Source organism: Aquarana catesbeiana, linkage group LG08 (genome assembly GCF_042186555.1).
Source record: "Aquarana catesbeiana isolate 2022-GZ linkage group LG08, ASM4218655v1, whole genome shotgun sequence".
NCBI classification, from domain to species: Eukaryota; Metazoa; Chordata; class Amphibia; order Anura; family Ranidae; genus Aquarana; species Aquarana catesbeiana.
Window position 1 is genome coordinate 258,715,601 of NC_133331.1, and position 22,712 is coordinate 258,738,312.

The following is a 22,712-nucleotide window of genomic DNA, read 5'->3' on the forward strand; positions in this document are numbered from 1 at the left end:
GTATACCTCACACCTTGTTGCTTTGCACTATGGGTAGAAGAGGTTCAAGCACCCCAGGAACCAGAGACACTAGGGGATCTCGTTCAGGTTCTGAGGGCCCCCTGTCGGCAGCATCCTCCCCCCCTAAAGATGGGCCAGGGACGGCTAGCCAGGGAGAGCCATCGGGGTCAGGGGCTACACCTGCTTCTGGCACTTCAGCCCCTGTATATATTACACAAGAGGTTTTTTCCTCAACCATTAATGGTCTAGAGGAAAGATTAATGGCCGTGATTACGTCTTCACTCAGTGGAAGAAAACGCACTAGGCTTTCCTCTGTTCCCCAAGACCCTCAGACAGAGGAGCTCTGGGATAAAGGAGATGAATCCCTTTCAGAGGATCGGGATGGGACGGATGATTCCTCTTCCGAGGATTCAGGTGGAGAGGGACCCTCTGCGACTTCCCAAGAGGAGAAAGTCTTAGTGCAGATCCTCACTGGATTGGTCCGCTCCACATTTAAGTTGCCCATACCTGAAACTGCTAAAGAATCCTCTTCTGCTTTGGGGTCACTGAAACCTTTCCAAGCAGCACATGCTTTTCCTGTTCATACTTTACTTGAAAAGCTTATTTATTCTGAGTGGGATCACCCAGACAAACGTTTTTTTCCGCCGAGAAAGTTTTCAACACTTTATCTGATGGAAGAAAAGTTTATTAAAATGTGGGGAGTACCGGCTATTGATGCCGCCATTTCCTCCGTAAATAATAGCCTGACTTGTCCTGTAGACAATGCTCAGATGCTCAGGGATCCTGTAGATAAAAGGATGGAATCCCTATTGAAGGATGTTTTCTCCTTAGCAGGATCAGTGGCCCAACCTGCAGTAGCAGCGATTGGAGTCTGTCAATACTTAAGAGACCATGTTAAGCAGGTCATCAAAGTATTACCTGAACAGCAGGCCCAGGGGTTTGCTAACCTTCCAGGGGCCTTATGCTTTGTGGTTGACGCCATTAGAGATTCTATCGTGCAAACCTCCCGTCTTTCACTGGGGTTGGTGCATATATGTAGAATCCTATGGTTGAAAAATTGGTCAGCCGAAGCACCATGTAAGAAGCTACTGGCTGGGTTTCCATTTCGTGGTGCAAGGTTGTTTGGAGAGGACTTGGATAACTATATCAAGAGAATCTCTTGTGGGAAAAGCACTCTCTTACCTGTCAAGAAGAAGAGTAAGCGTCCCTCTTTCAAACGGACTCTTTCCCCAGCGCCGGGGGCTTCAGCCTCCAGGCAGTCTCGACGGCCGCCTCCATCGGGGTCCAGAGACAAGAGTCAACCCCAGGGACAAAAGAAGTCCTGGGGAAAGAAGCCTACTAGGCAAAACACTAAGACCTCTGCATGAGGGGGCGCCCCCGCTCACTCGAGTGGGGGGAAGACTGCGACAGTTCTCAGAGCTCTGGCAGGAGGACTTCCAGGACAGATGGGTAATCTCCACGGTAACCTTAGGGTAAAAGCTGGAGTTTCAGGAATTCCCCTCTCCTCGGTTCCTCAGATCAAATGTTCCCAGAGACCCAGAGAAGAAGCAGTCGCTCCTTCTAGCGTTAGAGCGACTTTTGTCGCAGGAGGTCATTATGATAGTTCCCGCAAAGGACCAGGGATTGGGCTTCTATTCCAACCTTTTTACGGTCCAAAAGCCAAATGGGGATGTCAGGCCCATTCTGGACTTAAGGGATCTGAACCGATTCCTAAGGATTCAATCCTTCCGCATGGAATCAATTCGAACAGTAGTTCCCACCCTGCAGGGAGGAGAATTTCTGGCATCAATAGACATCAGAGATGCATATCTGCATGTGCCCATTTTTCCTGCTCATCAGAAGTTTCTGCGCTTCGAGGTAGGAGGGCGCCATTTCCAGTTTGTGGCTCTGCCTTTCGGGATAGCCACTGCACCTCGAGTGTTCACAAAGATCTTGGCTCCTCCTCTGGCCAGATTAAGGGCTCAGGGTATAGCTGTCATAGCATACCTAGACGACCTGCTCTTGATAGACCGGTCGGTAGCCTCTTTGAAGGGAAACTTGAGGACCACGGTCAGGTATCTAGAACACCTGGGTTGGATCCTCAACTTAGAAAAGTCTTTCCTAAAACCAGTAAGAAGACTGGAGTATTTAGGTCTGATTATAGATACAAGCCAGGAGAAGATATTTCTACCCCAGGCAAAGATCACTGCTTTGAGAGAGCTGATTCTGACAGTAAGGACCAAGAAGGGTCCCTCAGTCCGCCTTTGTATGAGGCTACTAGGGAAGATGGTGTCTTCATTCGAAGCAGTTCCCTATGCTCAGTTTCACTCAAGAATGCTGCAACACAGTATTCTGTCGACCTGGAACAAGAAGGTTCAGGCATTAGACTTTCCGATGCACCTGTCGCATGCGGTGCGTCAGAGCCTCAATTGGTGGCTCATACCCGAAAACCTGCAGAAGGGGAAATCCTTTCTACCGGTTACCTGGACGGTGGTAACAACAGATGCCAGTCTGTCAGGTTGGGGAGCAGTTCTGGAACAGGCTGCGGTCCAAGAGGTATGGTCCAAGACAGAGAGGACCTTACCCATCAACATTCTGGAGATCCGGGCGATACATCTAGCTCTAAAAGCCTGGACTATCAGGCTACAGGGTTGTCCGGTCAGGATCCAGTCCGACAATGCCACAGCAGTGGCTTATGTCAATCATCAGGGAGGCACCCGGAGCCGAGCTGCTCAAAAAGAGGTGAACCAGATCTTAGTCTGGGCAGAGATGCATGTGCCATGCATATCGGCAGTTTTCATCCCGGGAATAGAAAATTGGCAGGCGGACTATCTAAGTCGCCAGCAGTTACTTCCAGGGGAATGGTCTCTGCATCCCGACGTCTTTTGGGCCATATGCCAAAGATGGGGGGTTCCAGATGTAGATCTCTTTGCATCCCGATTCAACAAAAAGATAGATTTGTGGCAAGGACAAAAGATCCTCTTGCATGCGGGACAGATGCGTTGGTGATTCCGTGGCATCGGTTCTCACTGATTTACGCATTCCCGCCTATTCTGCTACTGCCACGACTCCTTCGCAGGATCATGCAGGAAAGCAAGACGGTACTTCTGGTTGCCCCCGCTTGGCCCAGAAGGACTTGGTATGCAGAAATAGTAAGGATGACGGTGGGTTCCCCGTGGACCCTACCGGTACGCCCAGACCTGTTATCTCAAGGTCCAGTGTTCCATCCTGCCTTACAAACGCTAAATTTGACGGTTTGGCTATTGAGACCCACGTTCTGAAGAGTCGTGGGCTCTCAGGTCCTGTGATATCTACCTTGATTAATGCAAGGAAGCCAGCTTCCAGGATGATTTATCATAGAGTCTGGAAAGGCTTATATAACCTGGTGTGAATCCAGAGGTTGGCATCCCAGGAAATATGTCATAGGTAGAATCCTTGATTTTCTACAGATGGGATTAGAGATGAAGTTGGCCTTGAGTACCATCAAGGGCCAGGTCTCTGCTTTATTAGTATTATTTCAGCGGCCACTTGCTTCGCATTCTTTGGTCCGAAACTTTATGCAGGGGGTGATGCGTCTTAATCCTCCGGTTAAAGCGCCCCTAAACCCCTGGGACTTGAATTTGGTTCTGGCTGTGTTACAGAAACAGCCTTTTGAACCAATAAGTCAGATTCCTTTGGTCTTGTTGACAAGGAAATTAATTTTTCTGGTGGCCATCTCTTCTGCTAGAAGAGTATCAGAATTAGCAGCTCTTTCCTGTAAGGAGCCTTATTTGATTATACACAAGGATAGAGTGGTACTACGCCCTCATCCTAGTTTTTTACCGAAGGTGGTTTCTGATTTTCATTTAAACCAAGACATTGTTCTACCTTCCTTTTTTCCAGATCCCTGTTCTCCGGAAGAGAGATCTCTACATTCGTTGGATGTAGTAAGAGCAGTTAAGGCCTATCTAGGGGCAACTACTCAGATCCGCAAGACGGATGTTTTGTTTGTGCTGCCAGAGGGTCCCAATAGAGGACAGGCAGCGTCAAAAGCTACCATTTCTAAATGGATTTGACAGTTGATCATTTAAGCTTACGGTTTGAAACAGAAGATTCCTCCGTTTCAGATCAGGGCACATTCCACAAGGGCTATTGGTGCTTCTTGGGCAGTGCATCACCAGGCCTCTATGGCTCAAATCTGCAAGGCCGCAACCTGGTCTTCAGTTCATACATTCACCAGATTCTATCAGGTGGATGTGAGAAGGCATGACGATATCGCCTTTGGGCGTAGTGTGCTGCAGGCAGCGGTACAGGGTCCTCAGGTCTGATTGCACCCTACTTGGTCGTGGTTCCCCCCCCTCAGGTAGCATTGCTCTGGGACATTTCTTATCAGTAATTACTGTGGCTCTGTGTCCCGTGATGTTCGATAAAGAAAATAGGACTTTTTAAAACAGCTTACCTGTAAAATCCTTTTCTTTCGATGGACATCACAGGACACAGAGGTCCCGCCCCTCTTCTAATACACTATATTGCTTGGCTACAAAACTGAGGTATCCCTGCAAGGGGGAGGGATTATATAGGGGGTTGAACTTCCTGATAGGGTGTGCCAGTGTCCAATCACCAGTGATACCTATATAACCCATCAGTAATTACTGTGGCTCTGTGTCCCGTGATGTCCTTCGAAAGAAAAGGATTTTACAGGTAAGCTGTTTTAAAAAATCCTATTTTTTGCCTTTTTGTACTCTGAAATACTTTCAATAAAAACTATTGGAAAAGAAACTTGAGTCACTTGTCAAAATCTCTGAATGTTCAATCCTATAGAGAGTTTTCCAGATTACGGAGTATGAATTGAATGGAGAGTTTAACCCCTTTCCCACTTTATCGCGTAATAAAAAGATAGAAATTGTGACTTTGTATTTTATCCTCATTTTAGTTACATTCTCCTCATCTTCGTTTTCCACCTCTCCACAGGCGTGCTTTTAATGATGATGAAGACGAACTCCCAGACTGGTTTATTTCTGAGGAACGCAAGCATCGCAATGTCCAGGTTCCTGTGGACCGTCAGACAATGGAGGAATACCGCCAAAGGCAACGAGAGCTGAACGCTCGACCAATCAAGAAAGTGGCTGAAGCAAAAGCCAGGAAGCGAAGAAGGGTGAGATGTCTTGTAATTATGATTGGAATGACAGGTGGCCTCGGGCCAAGCTGACAGTGAAACAACAATTCACCCAGTCCAGTTAGCTGGCATTAAATATACATTTGAAATACTACATTAAAGAAAAATAATCTGTAAGGTGCACTTACACAGGACCCCCTCCTAACCCCCATCAACCTTCTTCTCCCCCCCTCGGTCCTGCTAACCTGGGCTGCGGGCGATCTCCCGTTCTTAGCCCCGATATGTCCATGTCAGGAGTCCAGGGCTTAGAAATCCCCTCAGCTGAATGTCCAAAATGTACCTCGTCAGATGGGACATTTCGGAACATTCTAATTGGTCAGCACCGTCACATGGGCGGAGACGACCAATCAGAAGCTGCATAGCCCATCCTGTCAACTGGGAAGAAACCATGTGGATGCCAAGGGGATTTCTAAGCCCCAGATTTCTGACGTGGATATACCGGGGATCAGAACGGTAGTTTCCTGCGGTCTAGGTCAGTGGGACCTGGGGGGGTTGGGTGAGGAGGGGTCCTGTTAAAGTTCACCTTACAGATTTTTCTGTGAAGGTGAACTTACCCTTTAATAACTTGAAATCTGTACAGCAAAGATATGGCTTGGAATGATAGTGCTAGCACTGTTATCCACCCAGGCTCTATTGCATTGTACAGTGCTATCCATCTAGCATGTTTTTGGGGTCTGGAGGGGATGGTCTTGGAAGAAAGATTCCGGGCAGGATCTCAGTAGTGTGACGATCAATAAAGTGTCAGCAGAAAAGGATTATGGAGCGCTACACTGTGTATAAGCCTAAAATAGAATATATATCTCCTTATATCATATACACCATGTTTCAAGGGCTTTTACATACCTCTTCATCAAAAAGTTTACATTTTTTTAAAAGAATAAATATAAAAATGTGCATCTAGTATAAAATATACACATCTATTTTAAAAATGTATTTTTTTTATTAGCCATGTTGAAGGGGAGCATGTGAAAGCCTCTGAAACACATTGGCATATACAGTGCTGTGAAAAAGTATTTGCCCCCTTCCTGATTTTGTTTTTATTTTTTTTGCAGATTTGTTGCACTGAAATGATTCAGATCATTAAAACACATTTTAATATTACACAAAGATAACTTGAGTAAATACAGAATCCTTGTTTGATGATCTGAATCATTTAAGTGTGACAAATATGAAAATAAATAAAAAAAAACAAAAACAGGAAGGGTGCAAATACTTTTTTCACAGCACTGTATAAGGACATATACTATTGGGGACTCATAACCGTGTGGTCCATTCTTCTTCTCTTCTGTGGATTTGTTCCCAGGCACCCGTTGTGACTTTTTCCTGTATTTAGAGCAACCTTTTTGGGGATAATTTACCCCCCCCCAGACATAGATTCTCCAAGACTGATCACACTGGCTGAACAGAATCTTTTGATGTTTATGTGTAGTAAGACTTTACATTTAGTGGATTACCTGGAATTTATCTGCAGCGCTGCCACCTCTTATTATGTCTTACTGTTGCAGCAAGTTCCAACCCTTCAGATTGTGTCCAGATTTGACAACATATATTACTGGGATGCAGATTCTGATTCTCTGTGCTGTTTTCCCAGTGATTATACTAACACAATGCCACTGATGCATAGTGAATACCTTATCACCGTGCTCATTGGCAGGATCAGCTCTGCCTGTGGCCTTGAGTTGCTGGGAAATAAAAGGATTACGTGCATAAGTAACATTTTTATTTTTTTTTAATGTTTATTCTGTAGATGCTAAAAAAGATGGAGCAAGCCAAGAAAAAAGCAGAAGCAGTGGTTAACACCGTAGACATTTCAGAGAGAGAAAAAGCATCTCATCTTCGCAGGTGGGTGACTTTCTTGGGGAATTGTTTAAAGGAGAAGTATGGGAATTGAAAACAAACCTTTATACTCATCGCAGCTGTCCCACATCAGCTCTGAGATGGAGTACTGTGCATGAAAGAGCTGCTAGTCACAGCTCTCCACTCTGCCCCTCCAGTGCTCACTGGCGTGCTGGGCTGGAGAAGGGATGGACACAGCTGGCTTCGGGTCTCAGCTGCACACTGAGAACCAGCTGTCAATCAGGCAGCTTGGTGGACCTCGACAATATAAAAGGGGAACACATGGACGACCCTCTGTGTTCCCCTTTGATATTGCAGAGTCTTTGCTTTACTCTAAGGGTGCTGCCACTGGTGCTTGACATAGCGAATCCACAACTATGGACTTTTGAAATATGGACATTATTTGCGTATTGTTTTACTGTGTTCATTATCATATGGTTTGATCATTTAATACCCCTTTAGCGCCGCCGTTGTCTTGTTGACCTCGACAATATGGTTGGGCTCCTTTCAGAACCTGAACAGCGAGCTATAGCCCACTAAAAGCTGACTCTAGGTTACAGAAGCACAACATTAAGTTTACTCATAACCAACAAAAGAATATACCACAAGAAGATTTGCGTTGCGCTTGATTAAATATCATACGGGGAAATATCCAAAATCACTTGTGAAAGTAATGTCACTGCTCACATATAATGTGCATAATTGTGCAAAAAATATATATATAAAAAAGGTTTGCGTTGTGCTTGATTATATATCATACGGGTTAATATCAAATTCTATTGTAAAATTAAAATAATTTATATCACTCACATGCAATATGCATACAATATATATATAAACCTGTGAACAGTTAAAATATGAAGTGCACACATGCACCTTGAATGGTGTTAAAATATAATTGTGCGTAAATTATATATCAAATGTAGTGACAAAACTTGAAAAAACATGCAATGCTCTTATAACGTGCAACATGCAAATATCTATTGAAATATTAAACATAAAACGCACACTGCGTTTGTAGAGATGCAATCAACAATTCTCATATTAGTGTCCCAAAATAAAAAGTGCTTCCATATCCATAAGAATCAAAAAACTTCCAAATCCTCCAATGTGCTGAATTCCAGTGCCATAAACAACCGTGATGTGCCTCTGTGCCCCCCCACAGTGGTTGCGCTCACCTTGGAGCGTGTGACACAGTGTTTAAATTGTGTCAAAACACGCTGTGTAGCCACCCCCTGGGCTATGTATGGTTAGCTAGATCGATCTCCACTCTGGGTCAGTTTGGCTCCATAGACATCATTCATAAAAACGAAAAGAGACTATATAGTGTAATCCAATTTAAAGTATTTATTCGAACGACAATTTTCCCACAAAAGGGTTACTCACATTTCCTTGGTGCTATTGCGCACCAAACAATCCAAAGCTCTGAAGGGTATATCGAATGGTCTGCCGCGGGGTATGCGCTTCTCCCGGCTCAGCTGCTCACTGCTCAGCTGTTCGCTGCTCACTCCGTCCTGGCCCCTCCCCTACGCGTGTTCGACGCGGGATCCCCCTGATGAAGACACGTGACTCCCTGTGTCGAACACGCGTAGGGGAGGGGCCAGGACGGAGTGAGCAGCGAACAGCTGAGCAGTGAGCAGCTGAGCCGGGAGAAGCGCATACCCCGCGGCAGACCATTCGGTATACCCTTCAGAGCTTTGGATTGTTTGGTGCGCAATAGCACCAAGGAAATGTGAGTAACCCTTTTGTGGGAAAATTGTCGTTCGAATAAATACTTTAAATTGGATTACACTATATAGTCTCTTTTCGTTTTTATGAATGATGTCTATGGAGCCAAACTGACCCAGAGTGGAGATCGATCTAGCTAACCATACATAGCCCAGGGGGTGGCTACACAGCGTGTTTTGACACAATTTAAACACTGTGTCACACGCTCCAAGGTGAGCGCAACCACTGTGGGGGGGCACAGAGGCACATCACGGTTGTTTATGGCACTGGAATTCAGCACATTGGAGGATTTGGAAGTTTTTTGATTCTTATGGATATGGAAGCACTTTTTATTTTGGGACACTAATATGAGAATTGTTGATTGCATCTCTACAAACGCAGTGTGCGTTTTATGTTTAATATTTCAATAGATATTTGCATGTTGCACGTTATAAGAGCATTGCATGTTTTTTCAAGTTTTGTCACTACATTTGATATATAATTTACGCACAATTATATTTTAGCACCATTCAAGGTGCATGTGTGCACTTCATATTTTAACTGTTCACAGGTTTATATATATATTGTATGCATATTGCATGTGAGTGATATAAATTATTTTAATTTTACAATAGAATTTGATATTAACCCGTATGATATATAATCAAGCACAACGCAAACCTTTTTTATATATATATTTTTTGCACAATTATGCACATTATATGTGAGCAGTGACATTATTTTCACAAGTGATTTTGGATATTTCCCCGTATGATATTTAATCAAGCGCAACGCAAATCTTCTTATGGTATATTCTCTGCACGGTTATAAGTACGTGGACTGCGTCTGCTGCTAGATATTTATCTTTGATATATTCTCGGTATATAACAACTTGTTACTGCTTGTATACTGAGCATAGGATTATTGTGGCTCGCAAGACTTTTATCTTTTGTAACCAACAAAGGAAGTTTGGCCAAAAAAAAAATTGGCCACACTTCTCATTTAAAGAGAAACTGCAGTCTGCTCACATAATTTGTAATAAAAACATATTTGCCATTCTGAAGCTTCCCTCCGACTACATTGCATATTATTTTATATACTGTATTCATTGGCGTATAACACACACTTTTTGACCCTGAAAATCGGGTGCAAATAGTGTGTGCGTGTTATACGCCGATGCTGCAATTTGGGCTGCCTAGGAGGGAACGGGGAGGGGGGCGAGACAAGCGCCATCAGATTACATACAGTGAGAATCTCCTGTTTACTCAGTGGCCTCTGTAAAAGGAAGTCCCGTCTCCTGGGCCGGCATTGGACCAGTGTTCTATCTATCATAGAAGCCGGTCCAGAAGGCGGGACTTTGTATTAAAGAGGCCGCCGAGTAAACAGGTCGCTGTATGTATTCTGACAGCGCTTGTCCCGCCCCCCTCCCTGTCCGCTCTAAGGCAGCAGGAATCTGAATTGAGGCTGCAGATGGGCACTGATCAGGCTGCATTCATGGCAATGGTGAGGCTGCAGATGGGCATTGATCAAGCTGCATTGATGGGCAATTGTGAGGCTGCATTGATGGGCAATGGTGAGGCTGCAGATGGGCAGTGATCAAGCTGCATTGATGGGCAATTGTGAGGCTGCAGATGGCATTGATCAGGCTGCAAATGGGCAATGGTGAGGCTGCATTGATGGGCACTGACCCTTTTTTTGCTTCAAAGTTCGTTATTTAAAATGTAAGTTTTTTTTCTGAAACTTCCCTCCTAAAATGAAGGTATGTGTTATACGCCTCTACGTGTTATATGCCGATAAATACGGGTTTTGCTGCATCCTTTTTAACTGTGGGCAGCTGAAGCTGCTGCCTGTTCACTTCCTGGTTTTACACAGAGGCACACCTCCAGCTCTGCAGCTCTTATTGGCCCTCTTATGACTCATCCCCCTCCCTTCCTGGCAAACTCTCAGGAGAGTGAGAGAGAGAGCTGTGCATGATGTCATAAGCCTAGGCTAATGACCAGATAAGAAACAGGAAGTGGGCTGTATAAGGTATTTAGTGGCAGAAAAAAAATGTTTTACTATCCAAAGGTAAAACAACAAGGGCAGAAGATTTAATAGATGGAAAGATTAAAAAAAATTTGTTAGTTCCGCTTTAATATAAAAAAATATACTATACTAATGCCCCGTACACACGGTCGGATTTTCCGATGGAAAATGTCCGATCGGAGCGTGTTGTCGGAAATTCCGACCGTGTGTGGGCTTCATCGGACATTTTCCATCGGATTTTCCGACACACAAAGTTTGAGAGCATGCTATAAAATTTTCTGACAACAAAATCCGTTGTCGGAAATTCCGATCGTGTGTACACAAATCCGACGGACAAAGTGCCACGCATGCTCAGAATAAATAAAGAGATGAAAGCTATTGGCCACTGCCCCGTTTATAGTCCCGACGTACGTGTTTTACGTCACCGCGTTCAGAACGATCGGATTTTCCCACAACTTTGTGTGACCGTGTGTATGCAAGACAAGTTTGAGCCAACATCCGTCAGAAAAAATCCTAGGATTTTGTTGTCGGAATGTCCGAACAAAGTCCGACCGTGTGTATGCCCTATAAGACTGGGCAGGGCTTCCCTTTACTCTGAAATCTTCGTGGCATGGATCACACATTTCATAAACATTTCTTGAAGATTCTGGTCCTTGATGACATGATTTCATTTCATTGCTGAAGATTTGTCAGCTGTACATTCATGCGAAGAATCTCCTACTTATCACATCCCAAAGATTTTCTATTGAATTCAGATCTGGTGATTGGCCTACCATCAATATTCCTCAGCAGGAACTGAGATCCATCAGACCAAGGCTACATTTTTCTAGTTTGGGTGACCCTGCGTCCTTCAGCCTCATCTTTCTGCTCTTGGGTGTTGTAGCTCATCCTCCCCGTGGTTCCATGTGTTGTCCATTCTGAGATGCTTTTCTATTCACCACGGTCATAAAGAGTGGTTAGCTGAATTACTGTAGCTTTTCCATCATCTCCTGCCAATCCGGCCATTTACCTCCGACCTCTTCAGAATGGCCTTTCCGTCCGCAGAACTGCTGCTTGCTGAATGATTTGTTCTCTGTACCATTCTCCATAAACTCTAGAGGATGTTTTGTGTGAATATCCCAGGAGATCAGCAGCTAAAGAAATACACCAGCCTGTCTGGCACCAGCAATCATGTCACATTCAAAATGAAAGAGATCACATTCTTCCCCATTAGGGTGTTTGATGTGAACATTAGTCGAAGCTCCTGGCCTGTATCTGAACGATTTTATATATTGCGCTGCTGCCTTGATTGGCTGATTAGAGAATTGTGTGAATAAGCAGGTATACAGGTGTTCCCAATAAATCACATGGGTGAGAGTGTATTTATATATGTTAATAATTAAAAAATTGGGGGAGATTTACTAAAACTGGAGAGTGCAGAATCTGGTGCAGATGTGCATGGCAACCAATCGGCATCAAGGTTTTATTGTTAAAGCTTAAGGTGGTTGTAAAACTACTTTGTGTTCTTTCTAAAATCCCATGTGTATGTGCTTTATAAAAAATATGTGACTTTATACCTTATTTCAGAGCACCGCTCGGCGCTCACGTGACCACCCACTGCTTTCCTCCCCCCGATCTGAGAACTACAGTGGGAGGGGCTGAGAATCCCCCCGCTGACGTCAGCTGGGAGGAGGGGAGGAGAGCAGCGTGCGGTCCCGTGAGCGCCACTCTGAAATAAGGTATAAAGCGGCATATTTTTTTATAAAGAACATACACTGGGGGCAAATAACTTAATCTAACACTGGGAATTCTAGTAAGAAAACAAAGTTTTTTTATCAGCAAGAGGGGAGGGGTGGGGAGCAAATCTACAGAGACTAGCTGACCGGCAGGAAGGGAGGGGGAAAGAGGAGAGACAGCGGGATGACGAAGGCACGTAAACTGACCATGGTATCATTGATCCGCAACATGATAAACGTGGTCAGTTTACAGAGGGGTGGGCAGGATCAGCCAGGTATTTTAGATGATAGAAAGGGACAAGTTACATATGTACAAATTACACTGTAGATATACAGTGGCAAAGTGGCTCTTCTGCATACGTGGTATGTGATCCTGCACCTCCGGGTTTGGGGCACACGCCGGTCGGCGGCCCGCTCCTGCTGTAATTATACACAGCGGGAGCTGATTGGCGGGTAGGCTTGAATGGAGGAGAAGATTTGGATGCCGCACACTGGATGTAGTCAAAAAACTTCACTTTATTGAAAAAATGGGATCATCAAAACAACAAGACTGTCATGCAGAAAGTACAGGTAAGCTGACGCGTTTCGCACTCAGGACTGAGTGCTTACTCATAGCTCATTGGCGGGTACAGCGGACTTTATGTCCACCGGCACCCACCCATGCTTCAGTATACAGGCAGAACAGCGGTCTGCCTACGTAAACAAGGCAGATCGCCATTCTGTCACTACAGAAGACATGGATCCTGTGTTTCTGCTAAGCAGGGGCACTGATCTATGCCTTCTTCTAGTAGAAGCACCTCCCCCACAGTAGTAACACACATGTCTGGCACGCATTTAACCCTTTGATCGTCCCTGATGTTAACCCCTTGCCTGCCAGTGTCATTGGTACAGTGACAGTCAAACTAGAGTAAGCAGGGTCATTTATCTGTTGCTTCAATCTATATGAGCGTTAATTACTCGTAATAAAAAGTTGGTATAACTAGCAGTCACTATATTATTACAATACATCATAAGCCATAAAGTTCATTCTAAAAAGTCTAAAAAGGCAAAGCATGTGCTTTAAAACGATATGTTAGATGACAATAGTGAAAAAACACCAAGTGAGACAAATCCGGTCTAAGTGCTTGGAGGACAGTTCATGGGAAATCGTCAGGGGTATGGAGAATCCACCTTCACCGCACCACGTGATTCCACTCCCCTAGGGATTGCACTTACCAGAATTATGTCAAATCACGCTTTGGATATGTTATGCCCAGACAATAATATCAAGGGTTTATCTTCCAGGATATCTCAAATAATTCACCAAGACAATGGATGGGTGCTCTCCAATTCATATTATTCCCACTCCTATGGTCATGAGCAGTTCCATGGGCTTTTGCTGCTGTAGGTCTGCTGGCACCTGTGGTTCCACAAGCTTGCACTCTGCTCTTGCTGCACTGACTTGCTGCTATGGGTCTTGGGTATTGATCCATAGCTGCAAGTCAGTGCAGCAAGAGTAAAAAAATAAATAAATAAAAATACCTCATAGTTTGTAGACACGATAAGTTTTGCGCAAACCAATCAATATACACTTATTGGCATTTTACTTTACCAAAAATATGTAGCAGACTAGATATTGGCCTAAATTGATGAAGCAATTAGATTTAAAAAAAAAAAAAATATATATATATATATATATATATATATATATATATATATATATATATATATATATATATATATATATATATATATATATATATATTGGATGTGTTTTATAGCAGAAAGTAAAAAATATTGTTTTTTTTTTTTTTTTAAAAAAAGTTTGTTTATAGCACAAAAAATAAAAACCGCAGAGGTGGTCAAATACCACCAAAAAAGGGACATAAATTTTGTTTAGGTACAGTGTTACACGACCGCGCAAATGTCAGTTAAAGTAACGCAGTGCCATGTCACAAAAAATGGCCTGGTCAGGAAGGGGGGTAAACCTTCCGGAGCTGAAGTGATTAAAGGAACAGGATAATTTTTTTTTTTTTTAGGGTTACAGCCGCTTTAATTCAACAAGCTGAAGTTAGAAACTGGCAACAATGCACAGCTGCTTGTGATTCTGAGTGCCCCAGTTTTAGTAAATCTCCCCACTTGTGACCATACAGTTGTAATAGTAATGCATTGTTGCTGGGTTCCTTCTGAGTTAATACCTTGACCACTTAGTAGCTGTGCTTTCTTCATTTTCAGAGATGCCATCTATTCTTATTTTTCTTCTCTTTGCTCTAAGTCCTGAAACCTTCTACTTCTTTAGTTGCTGATGGTTTGGAGTTCATTACAGAATGCATAATGGTTTTATTGTACCCCCAATAATGGGTGATTTAAAATCTACATAATAAACCCAAATCTTTTTTTTTTTTTTTAATTTTATTGATTAACCACTTGACAACTGGGCACTTAAACCCCCTTCCTAACCAGACCAATTTTCAGCTTTCGATGCTCTCACACTTTGAATGACAATTACTCAGTCATACAACACTTTACCCATATGAAATTTTTGTCCTTTTTTCACACAAATAGAGCTTTCTTTTGGCAGTATTTAATCACCGTTGGGTTTTTTATTTTTTGCGCTATAAAAGAAAAAAGACTGAAAATTTGGTAAAAAAATGCATTTTTCTTCGTTTCTATTATAAAATTTAGCAAATTAGTAATTTTTCTTCGTAAATTTTGGCCAAAATTTATACTGCTACATACCTTTGGTAAAAATAAGTACAAATCGGTGGATATTATTTGGTCTTTGTGAAAGTTATAGAGTCCAAATGCTATGGTGCCAATATCTGAAAATTGATCACACCTGAAGTACTTGATGGCCTATCTCATTTCTTGAGACCCTAACATGCCAGAAAAGTACAAATACCCCCCAAATGACCCCTTTTTGGAAAGAAGACATTCCAAAGTATTTAGAAAGATGCATGGTGAGTTTTTTTGAAATTGTCATCTTTTCCCACAATTCTTTGCAAAATCAAGATTTTTTTTTTTCACAAAATTGTCATATTAGAAGGTTATTTCTCACACACCGCATATGCATACCACAAATTACACCCCAAAACACATTCTGCTATTACTCCCGAGTACGACGATACCACATGTGTGAGACTTTTACACAGCGTGGCCACATACAGAGGCCCAACATGCAGGGAGCACCTTCAGGCGTTCTGGAGCACCCAGGCCAATTCTTATATTTCTCTCCTACATGTAAAAATAATAATTGATTTGCTAGAAAATTACATAGAACCCCAAAACATTATATATATATATATATATATTTTTTTTTTTTTTGGCAAAGACCCTAGAGAATACAATGGCGGTTGTTGCAACTTTTTATCTTGCACGGTATTTGCGCAGCAATTTTTCGAAGGCGTTTTTTTGGGAAAAAAAACAGTTTTGTGCTTTAAAAAAAACAAAACAGTAAAGTTAGCCCAATGTTTTTGCATAATGTGAAAGATGAAGTTACGCCGAGTAAATAGATACCCAACATGTCACCTTTCAAAATTGCACACTCTCGTGGAATGGTGCCAAACGTCGCTACTTAAAAATCTCCATAGGTGACGCTTTAAAATATTTTACTGGTTACATGTTTTGAGTTACAGAGGAGGTCTAGGGCCAAAATTATTGCTCTCGCTCCAACGTTCGCAGTGATACCTCACATGTGGTTTGAACACCGTTTTCATATGTGGGCGGGACTTACGTATGCGTTCGCTTCTGCATGCGAGCTCACAGACATGGGCGCTTTAAACATTTTTTTTTTTAATTGTTTATTTTACTTTATTTATTTTAGTTTGACACTTTTTCCCCCCAAAAAAAATTTTTGATCACTTTTATTTCTATTACAAGGAATGTAAACATCCTTGTAATAGGAATATGGCATGACAGGTCCTCTTTACAGTGAGATATGGGGTCAATAAGACCCCACATCTCACCTCTAGGCTGGGAAGCCTGAAATAATATAAAAAAAAAACGATCTTGGCTTCGATCGTAGCGGTGAGTCGGTAGAAGCACCGGAGGGTGGCGGGAAGGGGGGGGGGCGTCCCCTCTCGCCTCCCATAAGAACGATCAAGCAGTGGAACAGCCGCTATGATCATTCTTATGGTGTAGGAAATGTCCGGCTGAAAAAGCTGATATCTGAATGATGCCTGTAGCTGCACCCATCATTCAGATATCCCCGCTCAAAGTCAAGGACGTCATATGACTGTGGGCGGGAGCTGGTTAAAAATTGCGGAGTATTGCAGAGTAGTGCAGGGTATATTGCAGAGTATTGCTGGGCATATTGCAGAGTAGTGCCGGGTATATTGCAGAGTAGTGCCGGGTATAATGCAGAGTAGTGCCGGGTATAATGCAGAGTATTGCGGGGTATTATGCAGAGTATTGCGGGGTATAATGCAGAGTATTGCGGGGTATTATGCAGAGTATTGCAGGGTATAATGCAGAGTATTGCGGGGTATTATGCAGAATATTGCAGGGTATAATGCAGAGTATTGCGGGGTATTATGCAGAGTATTGCAGGGTATAATGCAGAGTATTGCAGGGTATAATGCAGAGTATTGCGGGGTATTATGCAGAATATTGCAGGGTATAATGCAGAGTATTATGCAGGGTATTATGCAGAGTATTGCAGGGTATAATGCAGAGTATTGCAGGGTATAATGCCGAGTATTGCAGGGTATAATGCAGAGTATTGCAGGGTATAATGCCGAGTATTGCAGGGTATTATGCAGAGTATTGCAGGGTATTATGCAGGGTATTATGCAGGGTGTAATGCAGAGCATTGCAGCGTATAATGCAGAGTATTGCAGGGTATTATGCAGGGTATTATGCAGGGTGTAATGCAGAGCATTGCAGGGTATAATGCAGAGTATTGCAGGGTATTATGCAGAGTATTGCAGGGTATTATGCAGAGTATTGCAGGGTATTATGCAGAGTATTGCAGGGTATATTGCAGGGATGGCTGAGCATGGAGGGATGGATGGATGTGACTGCAATTGTCACTGAGCACCGCTGTGGGCACTACACATGCAGCCCACAGCGGTGCTGCCATCCGATCCCTCCCCCTCTCCCCTCGCACTGTACTGATCGGTACAGAGAGGGGAGGGAGGAACCGGCGTCATGACATGACGCCGGTCTGTTGACATGTGATCGCTCCGTCATTTGACGGAGCGATCACATGGTAAACGCCCGCGATCAGCGGCCGTTTACCGTGATCCGTGATGCGCCGGGTCCTCTGGACCCGGCGGTCACGGAAGTTCTCGGGGGCGCGCCCCAGGGGGCACGCGAGAGCAGTATTCTGGGAGGACGTCCATGGACGTCCACCCGGAACTAGCTGACCGCGCTGCAGCCGTCTTTCGGCTATGGCCCGGTCGGCAAGTGGTTAATTTAGATAAGATAGGGAAGGTTTTGCATTTACAAGTCCCACTCACAATATTTGTGAACACAAATAGTGGGGGGGAATCACCCCAGCAGGGACACAACAATAAAAAACTGCCAATGGTGCTAACCCTTCACCATTAAACAGATATGCAGTAATACCTCGGATTGCGAGTAATGCAGTTAACAAGCATTTTGAAATACGAGCTATTATTTTTAAAAAATCCTGACTCGGTTTGCGAGTGTTGTTTTGCAAAAAGAGCAAGATTCAAACCTTTGCAGTGTGCAGTACCGCATTTTGCCAGAGGTGTGGGGGCGCCGGTGACACTCGGAGCCCCTTGGAAATACTCAGGAGTGTTTCCGAGGCTTTTCGAGTGCATCTGAGCGGCTCCGAATGGTCTCCGTGCATTTCCGAATCTCTCCGGCCCCCCCACCTCTGGCCACATGCGGTATTGCATACAATAGAAGTCACTGTGGAACAAATTATCTTCGTTTCCATTGACTTTTATGGGGAAACTCGCTTTAATATGCGAGTGCTTTGGATTACAAGCATTTTCCTGGAACGGATTATGCTCGTAATCCAAGGTTCCATTGTTTTTTTTTTTTTTTTTTATATATACACCTAAATTATCCTACCCCAATTTAATTTACTATATATTGATAGTGCAGCACAAATCGGCTTCAAGAGAGAAACTGCATGTAGGGAATGCCAAAGAACTTTCCTTCTTTTAACTTATATTGTTGCCGTGGCGGGCAGAAAATGCACATTTTAATGCACGTGCTGCATGTCATTTCCTCCGACCCCAACACTCCACCAATGCACCTGCGTTACAGCGCACCACAACACACAATACATTGCTACAAAATAGGGAGATCTGATTATCAGTTTGTTGGCAACCATTTTCAAATCATTGAGCAGTTTTCATGCAACATGTTAATGCACCACAGTGCTGTGGATATAGTCTCTGTGAGCTAAATCTGGAAATACTTACCCAGGAAGGGTCTGGGGTTCGTGAGGTCCCTTGCCAGTGCGAGTATCTTCTCCCCAGCTTCTTTGGTTGTCCTGATTGGCCAGCGCAGGATCACGTAACGCTAATTACGTAAGTGCAGGAGTTCAGACATCCCAGCACACGGGCACCATGCTGGAAATGTAAACTGAGCTGCACATGAACTAGGAGGGGTTATGCCTGGGTGGGGAATTCCTGCCTTCTTTTGGCCAACTGATCTGTGGTGACATAATCCAAGTAGTCATGTATATGAAGAGCCCTGTAGTGAGCACCAAGAAAAATGTTTTACAGGTAAAATAAAAATCCTAATTTTGTTTTAGGAGATTCAATTTTTATGATTTGTGAAAAATTAGAAAAACAAATCTGGTGGTAAAAAGGTTAAAGCGGTAGTAAAGTCTGCTGTGGGTTATGCAATAATGTACTAGTATGCACGGCATATTATGCCACTTACCTATTAAACCGAGCCCCCCAGTGCTGTGATCCATCCGGCGGGTCCCGGGCGCTTACATCTTCGCCTGGTCTTCCTTTTGGGTTTTGTGCCTTCGGCCTTTTGAATGGCCGGGCCAAGATGGCGTCTCATCGCAGCAGCACAGATCGGGGCCGTAAATGTTCGCTGAGCTGTGCATCACGGCTGACAGGTAGGAGGAAGCATTTGAGACCGATAGGGTCTCTTCTGTCATACGTACCCTGCCTGTCAGCAACTTTTTACAATGCTGACATTACTACTACTTTAATGTTAATTTGGACAATTCCAAACATGTTCTCTGTGGACATTAAGACCCCTTTCACACCGAGGGCGTTTTGCAGGCGCTATAGCGTTAAAAATAGCGCCTGCAATCCGCCCTCAAACAGCTGCAGCATTGTCTCCAGTGTGAAAGCCCGAGGGTTTTCACACCGGATCGCTGCGCTGGCAGGACGGGAAAAAAAGTCCTGCCAGCAGCTTCTTTGGAGCGGTGTGTTTACCGCTCCTTCACCGCTGCTCCCCATTGAAATCAATGGGGCAGCGCTGGGATACCGCCGGCAAAACGCCTCTATTGCGGCGCATTGCAGGCGGTTTTAACCCTTTCTGCGCCGCTAATACGACGGTAAAACGCCGCTAAGAATAACGGCGTTTTACCGCTGACGCTATGGGCGGCCCGGTGTGAAAGGGCTCTAAGACTACAGTGCACCTGTCTTTTATCAGTTGATATTTCTGTAATGGTTTACTTATTACTTCTTGCTGTTTACATTTGCAGTATATACAAGAAAGCAGGCCTTGGGAAGGAGAAGCGCCAAGTGACATATGTGGTATCCAAGAAAGGTGTTGGAAAGAAGGTGCGCCGCCCTCCCGGAATCAAGGGGCAGTTTAAGGTTGTGGATGGGAGAATGAAGAAGGACATGAGGGGAGAGCAGAGACAACAGAGGAAGAGGAAGTAGTCATCACATGGGGAATTTTAAGTGCCTGCATGGGTCATGTGACTACTCTATAGATATTATATATCTTGTATGAACAGATCTCTGTAGTCTACTACCAGTTACTGGTTTACCGTATGCCACAATGAAGGGCATCTGTACCCCTTTGTTTGAAACTGAAGCTCATTTCTGTTGGTGACAATTTGTGGGCTCCATGTTGGTGCCAGTAAATAAATGAAACACAAAGTTTGTATGTGCGCTTGGTATCTTGCATTGTAAGGGCAACTGTACCACGATTATAAGCTATCCTTTAGTAAATCCTCCACTCCCACCCCCCCCCCTTAATGCGCATGCAAGCTGCTGCCCCATTCATTCCTATGGGAAAGACTGACTCATGGCGGCCTCCAGCGGAATACAGATCTCCCATAGGAATGAGTGGGACTGCGGCACTTAGAGGAAATGTGTTACGCCGTTAGGGATGCCCAGTGAGAAATGTTGGAATCGAGAGGAAGACAAGTATTATATGAGGTGGGCTATACTTATGGGGGAGAGAGAATTCTTTATAGGATACATTGTTCCAAAGGCACAGGCGTTCTTCAACATCAACCTCAGAAGTCTCTTGTGGATCACTAGCTATTTACAATCTACGCCATGTGCAGGGGTTCCTTACTGGGTCAAATTCCAGTTATTAAGCACACTGTCTAGATTCATTTTTGGAAGAAGTTGGGGTCATTGAGAGCTTTTTTAAAAGCTACTGCAGTGCATTATATTGGCAAATAAAGCATTCGCACCAGAATTAGCAAAAAAGCTGAATGGATGTACAAGATGATATTACAATGGATATCTTGAGATGATACACAGAGATCTACTTTCAGTCTTCAGGCCCTCTAAGCCTCATATTTCCTTCTAGCTGCCAAACATGTTTAGAACTGCTGTGAACAAATACGTTGGAATACAGACCTTTATAGCAAACTGGATGCTGAAAGTATGCATCAACAGTTCCTTGTACTAAAACTATATGTAAAAAATGAAATAAAGTTGTTATCCTATTTGAACAGGCAAAAGCCGTAAACCCTTTTTTAAAAAACCGTGCCTACAGATAAAGATGTTATACATGGGTAATAACGAGAACATTTTCCTTTTTCAAATATTCAACAAAATATCAATGCTGTAATGATGTACTGTATATGTACGTAAGTACATCCTTGGCGTCAAAAGGTGGTATTACCCCCTATGGCAGAATTGACTTTTTGTAGACATTTTGCAAAACTGCCCTCCCGTCGCTGCCGTAGACTTGTGAAAGTTTTGACCACTTCTTAATAAAAAATTCCTTCAGTTACAAGACGTTTGTGAGTTTCCTTGCACAAAGTGCTCATTTCAAAATACCCTACAAAATGTAAATGGGAATCAAATCAGGGCCTTGATTAGGACAGGCCACAGCTCTCTATTCATCGTTGAGACAAATAGTCTCAGGTTCTCATCAAACACACTTTGATATGATACAGAATGTATAGTTAATTCAATATAAAGATTATCCATGTTTTTGCGTTTTCTTCCACCTGTGTTACAATGAAAATTTTAGCTCTGAAAATTAAATAAAGCCTCCCAATATTATGAATTTTTTGAGGCCTTTGAGAATAAAACATTGGTAGTTGCAATTTTTTATGTAACAAGATATTAGGACAACTCTTGAAAAGAGTAAAAAAATAACCCATATAATACACAATTACACCACTTGTAGATTATTTTATTTACAGTGCAATAATTGATTTCAAATAATATGGTGACCTTTTAAAAATGATTTGCCAGACTCCTAGGTAGCCGCCTCTGAGAGCTCTATCTTTATCTATGATAGCTCTATCTCGATGTATCTCTATCTATGATCTTGGCATGACACCGCACATCTCATTAGCAAAAGAGAACAAGTGTATAACCACTTGCTGGCCAGCCACAGAACATATACTGCAGCAGGTCGGTACTTTCAGGATAAATCACATGTATATGTAAATAATTTTTCCTGCTTGGGCTGCGTGCGTCCCCCCCCCCCCCCAGGACCGCTGTGCCTGCTGAGCACAGCAGATTGCAAATCCTGGTAATCGGGGCCCAGTAATCATGTAATCACTATGTCAACACAGCTGGTATGAATGAATGAATTCATAACAGCTGTGTTGACTATGCTGTGATTGGCCCACAGTTATCACATGGTACCTGGGTCAATCAGGGCACCCTGTACCTTGTGATTAGCTGTAGCCAATCACAGATAACTAGAGATCACAACAAGCATGAATGTAACCCATTCATGACAGTTGAAAACTTGTTAAAATGATCTTCATTGTAACACCAAAGTGTAAAAAAAAAAAAAAAACCCTGATCACCCCCCAGAGTAGTACAGTGGTACTATGGTGACACCAAACTACTAGTGACTACTACTAATACTACTACTATGAAAGTATGTAAAAAAAAATTGTGTCAAATGAAACAAAGTTAAAAAAATTGAGTACAAAATTATTT

At 43.3% G+C, this 22,712-nt stretch overlaps 1 protein-coding gene across 2 annotated transcripts in view; it reads left to right on the forward strand.

Annotated features, from left to right (window-relative positions):
* FTSJ3 (FtsJ RNA 2'-O-methyltransferase 3) overlaps positions 1-20,450 on the forward strand; it is a 74,947-nt gene extending 54,497 nt beyond the window's left edge. For both annotated transcript variants that reach the window (XM_073597101.1, XM_073597102.1), the window contains exons 20-22: positions 4,930-5,113; positions 6,882-6,976; positions 20,045-20,450. In XM_073597101.1, the coding sequence (XP_073453202.1) occupies positions 4,930-5,113; positions 6,882-6,976; positions 20,045-20,225 (460 nt within the window). In that variant the 3' untranslated portion in view covers positions 20,226-20,450. The remainder of the gene's footprint in view (positions 1-4,929; positions 5,114-6,881; positions 6,977-20,044) is intronic.
* The last annotated feature ends 2,262 nt before the right edge of the window (positions 20,451-22,712 follow it).